At 40.5% G+C, this 10155-nt stretch overlaps 1 protein-coding gene across 2 annotated transcripts; it reads left to right on the forward strand.

Moving 5' to 3' along the window:
* Nucleotides 1-1013: 1013 nt before the first annotated feature.
* Nucleotides 1014-6926, forward strand: LOC138796722 (fatty acid-binding protein, liver-like). Of its 2 annotated transcripts, XM_069976369.1 has the most exons (5): nt 1014-1058; nt 3624-3786; nt 4574-4746; nt 6445-6534; nt 6721-6926. In XM_069976369.1, exons 2-5 carry the CDS (start codon nt 3720-3722, stop codon nt 6769-6771), a joined length of 381 nt encoding a protein of 126 aa, XP_069832470.1. In that variant the 5' UTR covers nt 1014-1058; nt 3624-3719; the 3' UTR covers nt 6772-6926. The 2 variants fall into 2 exon arrangements, with proteins under 2 accessions (XP_069832470.1, XP_069832468.1); XM_069976367.1 differs by lacking the exon at nt 1014-1058 and having other exon boundaries at nt 3553-3786.
* The last annotated feature ends 3229 nt before the right edge of the window (nt 6927-10155 follow it).

The raw sequence follows: 10155 nt of genomic DNA on the forward strand, positions 1-10155 counted from the left end.
ATGAGCAGGGCAGATGTGGGCACATACATGCAGCACTCTCTATCTGGGGAGAGAGGGGTTACAGCTATGGAGAGATTACCTCCACAGCCCTGTCCCCTGATGTGAGCCCCAGCCTGAAATGGATCTGCTATGATTTGGAAGGTGAGGGAGACTTCCTGGGTCAGAGTACAGGGCTGTAGACCCCGCTATGCAGACCATGCCCCTCCTCCACTCGCGCTCCCACCCAGAACATGGAGCTCTTAAACCAAAGCAATGCTCTTAAACCAAGTCACAATTTTGAAAAACTGTGAGCTCTTAAACCAAAACGCTCTTAAACCAAGTTACTCTTAAACCAAGGTACCACTGTATATATATATATATATATATATATATGTTAGTATATAGTATATGTTATATATAGAGATGAGAGAACCTGGAGCATGCTCGAGTCGATCCGAACCCGAACTTTCGGCATTTGATTAGTGGCGGCTGCTGAAGTTGGATATAGCCCTAAGGCTATGTGGAAAACATGGATATAGTCATTGGCTGTATCCATGTTTTCTAGACAACCTTAGAGCTTTATCCAAGTTCAGCAGCCCCAGCTAATCAAATACCGAACGTTCGGGTTCGGATCGACTCGAACCCGAACCTGGTTCGCTCATCTCTAGTACAAACTCTTCATAGACCTACTGATTATAAACACCTGGGTGTAGGAGAAGTGCTGGACCAAGGCAATACAAAAAAAAGTGAGGGGGGACAGAACATATAAAAGTAATTCCATGAGAATGCTCGTGCACAGTACCGACCCGGCGTGGTCGTATCCATGGATACCCGAACTTCTGGTGGCAGAATGGATTTCGGTACAGATTGGGTCAGTGTACACAGGCGGCACAAACAACATAGCTGATCTATTCAATGCAGAAAGAGTCATGACAGATCTTTCTAATTTGCTATTAAAGGGAGATGCGCAGGTGCTCACCTGGTAACAGCCCTGTTGCCAGGTGAACACCTGCACATCTTCCTTCCTTGATGTGTGTCTCTGACAAGCAGTAAAGAAAAGGCTATACTGGCGTTGTTTGGTGAGTGCAGACCTCTATTTCTTCCTCATTGTGTTATAGTAGTTATATCCTTGTATATAGGAGCAGTATTATAGTAGTTATATTCTTGTATATGGGGCAGTATTATAGTAGTTATATTCCTGTATATAGGAGCAGTATTATAGTAGTTATATTCTTGTACATAGGGAGCAGTATTATAGTAGTTATATTCTTGTATATAGGAGCAGTATTATAGTAGTTATATTCCTGTATATAGGAGCAGCATTATAGTAGTTATATTCTTGTATATAGGAGTAGTATTATAGTAGTTATATTCTTGTATATAGGGAGCAGTATTATAGTACTTATATTCCTGTATATAGGAGCAGTATTATAGTAGATATATTCTTGTATATAGGGGCAGTATTATAGTAGTTATATTCTTATATATAGGGGCAGTATTATAGTAGTTATATTCTTGTATATAGGGGCAGTATTATAGTAGTTATGCGGTTCAGGGAAGAAACAGAGTGCTGCACCTCACACCTATGGCTGATACTAGTGCCGCTAGGCTAAATAAAAAACACATCAGAATTTTGTGTATGAATTGATCAAGCCATACTGCCCCATGTACCTCGTGCCGGTATATTCCTGTATATGGGGGCAGTATTATAATAGTTATATTCTTGTATATATGAGCAGTATTATAGTAGTTATATTCTTGTATATAGAAGTATTATGGTAATAATATACTTGTACATAGGGGCAGAGATTTCAAGCTTTTGGTTTTCCTTTATGTGAATACTTTTGAAAGGTAGGACTTGTAAAAGGTGTCACTTTTCATTTCTTTGAACATACCTTTGAACATACCAAATAGTTGTATTTATGTAAATTACTGTACAATAGTCCCTATATTATGCAAGGTTTCTGAGTTCTACTGTTCACCCCTACTAAATACCCCACTATCCTTATGGAAACATCCAAACAAAGATATAAAATGCATAAAAAAGGGTCACAAGGTGGTGGAAAGTTATGTGACCAGATCAGGTTGTGTGCGGCTATAGACAGATGAGGTTATGCAACATGCACTTGTAAAAAATAAGTCTAATTGTCTGGAGTAAGGTCACGATCAAGACTGTAAGCATCTGTCCTCAGGTTGTGTGCGGTATCACAATGCAGCTTCATTCACATCAATGGAACTTTGCTGCAAAACCCACACAAAAACAGAAGACAAGAGTGGTGCTGTTTCTGGAAGAAAGCAACCATTTCTTGAGTAATACAGTCTAGGTCACCCGTCACAGGGCTTATTGGGTTCTTTAGTAACATGAATTAAAGGAAAACTGCCACAAGGGCAGAAGCGTAGTTGTGAGATGTATTTGTTAGAATACCCCTTTAAATTTGCCAAACATACTAGATATAATACAAACTGTCAGAAAACCCTTGTACTTTAGTGGAGACAAGAATACTCAGCCTCTGACTCCAGGTGGCTGGAGAAGTTGGATGCAGCTCTAGGGACTCCTGGAAAACATGGATACAGCCTATGGCTTTGTTCACACAACATATTTTTTTTAATTAATCCTGGCCATTGTTGCAATTTGCAACAACAGCCGTGTTTAATTTAAAAAATACTTTCAATTGAAAATGAACGGGATCCCGGCCAGAGTGTTTACACATAGTATACAGTCCAGTTGGGATCCCTAGCAGCGGCAGCGAAAACTGACATGTCAGTTTTTGTGGCCACTATTATAGCCGCACAGAACTGACAGTTCACACAATGGAGAGTGCTTTGGCCGCACTCGCCATTGTTTGCAGTGTTGAATCGGAATGCGGATGCACACTGATGTGCCTACATCCCATTTCACCAGAAAAGAATTTTATCCGGCCGGTACAGAAGTCACTGACCGGGTCATAGAATGGCTGGTGTCTTACAATGTGTGAACCTGGCCTATGGCTGTACCCATGTTTTTCAGGACTCCCTAGGGCGGCATCCAACTTCTCCAGCCACTGGGAATCAAATGCCGAGCACTTGGGTTCGGACGACCATCCTTAACCAATTCATTATCCATAAGGATTATCATCAAACATTGGTGGTAGCTGCCTACAGGGGCACAGCTATAGGGGGTGTAGTGGTAGCAGCAGTAGTGTTCTTATAGCCCCTCTGCCATATAGGAGGAGACCAATATTATAGGTTAAGGTTCCTGTTATAGATTGTGTATTGGAGCTTTATGTTACGTCTGGTTGGAATGTAGAAAATAGCATTGAAGGCCTTTGCACTTTTCCCACCATCTTCACCTCTTTCCTTGAGAATAATATGACCATCTCGAAGAACAAGTATATGATTCACAAGACTTCCTAGCTTAGTTTGTTGGCTATATAAGGAATAGGGTTTCATGGCTTATGACCGAGTGACTTTTATACAGACATGTTAGGAGCCAGTGTTTGTTTTAGCGCCTGAATATACAAAGTGATTGTGGTTGTTCATCTTTATGTACTGTAGCACGATACCAGTATACACAAGATTTCCTCACCAGATCACTCTAGTGAGGTATATTATAAGTTAACGTTAACCTTTAACCAACTATAAATCAAGAATCTGTCATCTGACAGCTGATCGCATCAAAGAAAGAAGCTACTTATAGCCCCAGTCGAGCCGAAAAGCTTCCACATTCTCTTACCTCTGGTTGAAGAACATCTCTTCCCGTAATGGCTTTCAATGGGACCTTTGAGCTGCAATCCCATGAAAACTTTGAGGAATTCATGAAAGCTATAGGTGAGTAAGATGATGTATAATGGGGTCACCATTATATGGACAGGTGGGATCTATATTCTAAATGATTAAAGTAACCTGTGATGAAAAAAAAAAAACTTTTGACATGTAAGAAAGTCAAAACTTTTCATCAGTTTGGGTCTAAGTGCTCAGTCCGTGACCAATAAGGTGAACAAGCCGGGAAACAACCACTCGCAGCGCATTCTCTCTCTCTAGGATGGTCACATAATGTAAGTGTAGGGGACTAAGCAGGTCGGAAAATGACACAGCGACGGGAGTGAAGGCATGACGGGATCCAAACGTTTGGCATGGCTCTATGACATGGGAAAAGTTTTTTTTTTTTTCATGACAGTGCCCATTTAAGTTTTAAGTTACCATTAAAGCATACCTGTCACAAAGCACCCTGACCCGATCAGCTTGAAATCCATTGAAAGCCACTGGAAGCCACGCCAGGTCAGTACTATGTATGACCCCCTTTCTGGTCCAAATGGGCTTGTGCCTAGAACTAATCCAGCGGGGTCATATCTACGGATCCGAACTGCTCAAAATTGCTAAAGATAGCACAAAATGCTTGATAAATGCTGCAAAAAATAAACACCTTTTTCACCAAAATAATACATATGCCCTTTCAAGTATTGGATTTTGGTGGTCCAGGTGGCGGGAGTCTTACTGCTCACCAAATCAATGTTGCAGAGGCACAGCACTGTGCCGGTTCACCGCGGTAAGGCAGGCATGATATGTACTTTGACGTTATCTACATAAGGTTTTTCAACCTGTCTGTTCCTCTCAGGTCTTCCTGATGAATTGATCCAGAAAGGTAAAGATATGAAGGGTGTCACTGAGTTTGTACAGAACGGCGATCATTTTGTGGTCACGGTGACTACAGGACCCAGAGTCCAACGGAATGAGTTCACTCTTGGTCAGGAGACTGAAATGGAAACTATAGCAGGTGAAAAAATTAAGGTAAGTTGATCACCCAAACCTGACGGCGGCCACCAGCCTGCACACACGGCTAGGTCTGTAATATGATAAATAAGACTGGCCATGTTTCCTTTCTATCCTATAATCTAACCCCAAGTGTCGTAGTTGCACTTTAGTCCATGGAAATGAATATAAATTTTAACTAAATTGAATATCTTAATTTAGAGTGGAGAATCAGTGGCCAAAACCATTTTGTCTAATAGGGCTGCCATCAATAGTAACGGGGCCAAGACAAATAATTACTGTCACTTGGATTTGCTTCCATGGTGGGCTCCTAATAGGATTACATACTCCTTGTACAGCATATAGTTGAAGGGGTACTCTGGCAAAAATAAATATTTCAAATCAACTGGTGTCAGAAAGTTATATAGATTTATTATTTACTTCCATCTTCCATTACTTATCAGCTGCCATATGTCCTGCAGGAAGTGAAGTATTCTTTCCAGTCTGACACAGTGCTCTATGCTGCCATCTCTGTCCGTGACAGTAACTGTCCAGAGCAGCAGTAAATCCACATAGAAAACCTTTACTGCTCTGGACAGTTCCTGACATGGACAGAGGTGGCAGCAGAGAGCACTGTGTTAGACTGGGAAGAATAAACCACCAGAGTACCCTTTCAATGTCATTTTTGTGGGTACTGACAGCAAAAAGAATATTAATTGTGACTTGTCCAGTCTTATGTACAAGAAATCCGTATGTCAATAATAGGGACATTGTGCCACTTTAGTAGGATGAGTATAAAATGACATTGCCTTGGCCTCTGAATCCTAAAGATAACATAAGATAAAAGATAGTTGATAGTTGAACAGCCACTGAACAATCCCTTGAAGAATGATGATTTCACAGATGCAACCTTACATATTTAAATCCATATTGGCCATACAAATAATAATAATTATTATTAATTATGTATTATTATTATTACTATTACTATTATTATTATTTTTTTACTACTATTATTATTTTTATTATTATTATTATTATTACTACTACTACTATTATTATTATTCATACCTGATCTATATCCCCAGGTGACATTCTGGGAACATTCTGAGATTACTCTTTCCTAGAAGATTGTGCTTATGATACCATAGCTACCTCTGATAGTACCAGTAATGACATAGACTCTATGGCAGTAACTTATCCCCAGCTGCAACATCTAATAATAGGGAATTGTCAGGGGACCCCATACATATAGGTATTATGTTATAGCCAGGTTAACTGTACAGCCTATAGACTGATAGATAGACCTGGAAATATGTCAGTAGTTCAGCAATATAGCTTTAAATATCTTTTACGATTTTGTACTTACCTGATCTGGTTTGGGGTCTTCCTCCAGACCGCTATTTCTCTCTACACTAAGGTAGCCCCCCTCTTGTCCTCAGTTTGGGTTTGGTATTGCAGCTTAGTTCTATTGAATATTGTAATACCACACACAACCTGAGAATAGGGGTGGCGCTGTTTTGCAAGAAAGTAGCTGTGCTTTTCTAATCCATGATAACCTCCTTTAAGTGTGAAGGACTCATAACCCTATGGACTCCACCCCTACGTTTAGCCCTGAGCCACATCCATAGTAACCCAGTGCTATTACATCACCTATACACCTTGTTACTACATCTACATAGTAATACACCACAGACTATACCATGCTATAACTTTACCCGTCTCATTCTTTTCTAGACTATTGTTAATATGGTGGATGGGAAACTAGTCGCAAACATTAAAGCGGTCAAGTCCGTCTCTGAGGTGTCAGGAGATCTTCTTATCAATGTAAGTTTCCTACCAAGGAGGTAATATGATATCACCCGAAAACTTGATGTATCTCTAGAGCTGTACGGTTTGTAGGTACTTACACAGTATATTGTGGATTCTGAAACTAAATATGTTGTACACCAATGGAGTTCCCCTTTAAATGTCACACTGAGGTACAGTCATTGCCTGTTTTATGTTTTTCAGATTATGACTCTGAATGACATTGTCTACAAGAGGATCAGTAAGAGAAAATGAGAGAAAGAACACTGGCTTACTATATCTATGTGTGTGATCAATTCACTGGCTTACTATATCTATGTGTGTGATCAATTCACTGGCTTACTATATCTATGTGTGTGATCAATTCACTGGCTTACTATATCTATGTGTCTAGGGGGGATCAATTTACTTTTTTGGTCATAAAAAATAAAGAAATTGTGAAATGTGGGCATGTTATCATTAATGGCGTCATAAGGGGCACGTCTGGTAAATGACAAGCTGCTTCAGTAACGTACAGTATGTAATGGGAGGAGATATATATATATATATATATATATATATATATATATATATATGCATGTGGGTGACAGGGAGCTGGTGATGCAGCACTACGGGGACAGCTAAGTATGACTTCTTTATTTTGTTATCTGTTATGCAGTGCTACTGTATGTCTATTAATGTTATAGGGAACTACTGATGGTACTGTTATAGCAGTACTAACAGTCACAGACATAGTACTGCTATAACAGTTCCAGCAGCAGTGCCCTATAACAGTCACAGACATAGTACTGCTATAACAGTTCCAGCAGCAGTGCCCTATAACAGTCATAGACATAGTACTGCTATAACGGTGCCAGCGGCAGTGCCCTATAACAGTTATATACATAGTACAGCTACAGTATAACAGTGCCAGCAGTCATAGACATAGTACTGCTATAACAGTGCCAGCAGTCATAGACATAGTACTGCTATAACAGTGCCAGCAGCAGTGCCCTATAACAGTCATAGGCATAGTACTGCTATAACGGTGCCAGCGGCAGTGCCCTATAACAGTTATATACATAGTACAGCTACAGTATAACAGTGCCAGCAGTCATAGACATAGTACTGCCATAACAGGGCCAGTCACAGTGCCCTATAACATTCATAGACATAGTACAGCTATAACAGTGCTAGAAGCAGTGCCCTATAACAGTTATATACATAGTACTGCCATAACAGGGCCAGTCACAGTGACCTATAACAGTCATAGACATAGTACAGCTGTAACAGTGCCAGCAGCAGTGCCCTATAACAGTCATAGACATAGTACAACTATAACAGTGCCAGCAGCAGTGCCCTATAACAGTCATAGACATAGTACAGCTATAACAGTGCCAGCAGCAGTGCCCTATAACAGTTATATACATAGTACTGCCATAACAGTGCCAGAAGCAGTGCCCTATAACAGTTATATACATAGTACTGCCATAACAGGGCCAGTCACAGTGACCTATAACAGCCCTAGACATAGTACAGCTATAAAAGTGCCAGAAGCAGTGCCATATAACGGTTATAGACATAGTACAGCTATAACAGTGCCATAAGCATTGCCCTATAACAGTCATAGGCATAGTACTGCCATAACAGTGCCAGCAGCAGTACCCTATAACAGTCATAAACATAGTACTGCTATAACAGTACCAGCAGCAGTACCCCCATAATAGTCACAGGCATAGTACTGCTATAACAGGGCCAGCGGCAGTGCCCTATAACAGTTATATACATAGTACTGCCATAACAGGGCCAGTCACAGTGCCTTATAACAGTCATAGACATAGTACAGCTATAACAGTGCCAGAAGCAGTGCCATATAACGGATATAGACATAGTACTGCTATAACAGTGCAATTGGCAGTACCCCCATATTAGTCATAGACGTAGTACTGCTATAACAGTGCCAGCGGCAGTGCCCTATAACAGTCATAGACATAGTACAGCTATAAGAGTGCCAGAAGCAGTGCCCTATAACAGTCATAGGCATAGTACTGCTATAAGAGTGCCAGAAGCAGTGCCCTATAACAGTCATAGGCATAGTACTGCTATAAGAGTGCCAGTAGTAGTGCCATATAAGTCATAGACATAGTACAGCTATAACAGAGGCAGTAGTAGTGCCATATAAGTCATAGACATAGTACAGCTATAACAGAGGCAGTAGTAGTGCCATATAAGTCATAGGCATAGTACAGCTATAACAGAGGCAGTAGTAGTGCCATATAAGTCATAGACATAGTACAGCTATAACAGAGGCAGTAGTAGTGCCATATAAGTCATAGACATAGTACAGCTATAACAGAGGCAGTAGTAGTGCCATATAACAGCCATGTAACCATATAGCGGATGTAGCTGCAGTCCCCCCACAGCAGTGACACAGTGATCACAGTCCTATACCCCCCACACCGGTACATTTGGAGGGTAACTGATGATATCACATGTTTGACATGCTTCCCTCATGTTCTCACCTGTAGGTTCTCATTCAGGACATATCACTAGTGTCATCTGTGGAGAGGGCTGCAGGTAAAGCTCTTGTGTTATTATACAGTCAGGTTGTGACAATGACCCAGTCCCAGGTAAGTGAATGACAGACTCAGCTCTGCTACATCTTACACAATAAATACATAGAAAATGGCTCCCATCTGGGTGTTTGCAGTATGGCAGCCCTTTCAGCACCTCGGTGATGAGTCAGGAAGCAGCCGGCTCTGCTATGCCGTGTTTGTAAAATACCCTTATGTCACCAGTCACACCTGACATGTAACTCATGGAGGCAGATCACACCTACGGCAATGGCGGAATGATATTTCCACTATAACATGATGACTGAGATCTTCCTGGGTAAAGAAATTGTGTTTTACTTCCTATTCTGTCCTATTCGGATCCCACGTACGACTCTAGGATAATATCTATGTTATAATCAATGTAAATGTACCATATAGGGTCCATAATACAACACACCAACACCTGGGGGACGTGTCCCGTATCTGAACCCTATAGAACTTTAGAAGAAACCATGTGGAGTCTTATTGCCTGGGCACCAACATTTACCTACTTGGTAAGCACAGCAGGCTACATAACTATCTGCTTAGAATAAAGCAAGCCAAGGTGATATCCTGCCACCTGCTGGCAGAGTCAGTAATTACATGCACTTTCCAAATCAGCACAGTGGACTTAAAGGGCAACTCCAGCAAAAAAAAAATCTTTTAAATCAGCTGGTGTCAGAAAGTGCCAGAGATTTGTAATTTACTTCTATTAAAAAATCTCTAGCCTTCCAGTACTTATCAGCTGTTGTATGTCTTACATATCTATGTCTATGTTTATGACATACAGAAGCGGATATGTACAGGAAGACAAGATTTTTTTAATAGAAGCAACTTAAAAATCTCTGACACTTTCTGGCACCAGTTGATTTAAAAGAAAAATAAAAATCACTGTCGTATCCCTTTAATTCCCCTCTTCTTCTTCACCTGGAATACCTAGCTATTATTTCCTTTGTTACTTGTATTCCTCTTGCTTTGTATTCATACATGTTACCTCATTCTCTTTAATTTAACCTGCATTATTTCTTTAAAAGTGAAAGCTGTTGAAAGTGTACAGTCACCTTAA

The sequence above is a fragment of the Dendropsophus ebraccatus genome, chromosome 7, assembly GCF_027789765.1.
Source record: "Dendropsophus ebraccatus isolate aDenEbr1 chromosome 7, aDenEbr1.pat, whole genome shotgun sequence".
Lineage (NCBI taxonomy): Eukaryota > Metazoa > Chordata > Amphibia > Anura > Hylidae > Dendropsophus > Dendropsophus ebraccatus.

Excerpts from the sequence above, each read along its gene's own strand:
- LOC138796722 (XM_069976369.1), top strand. The coding sequence starts at position 3,720 with ATGGCTTTCAATGGGACCTTTGAGCTGCAATCCCATGAAAACTTTGAG. Across the intron at positions 3,787-4,573 it reads GGAATTCATGAAAGCTATAG|GTCTTCCTGATGAATTGATC; the intron begins GTGAGTAAGATG and ends TGTTCCTCTCAG. Across the intron at positions 6,535-6,720 it reads CAGGAGATCTTCTTATCAAT|ATTATGACTCTGAATGACAT; the intron begins GTAAGTTTCCTA and ends TATGTTTTTCAG.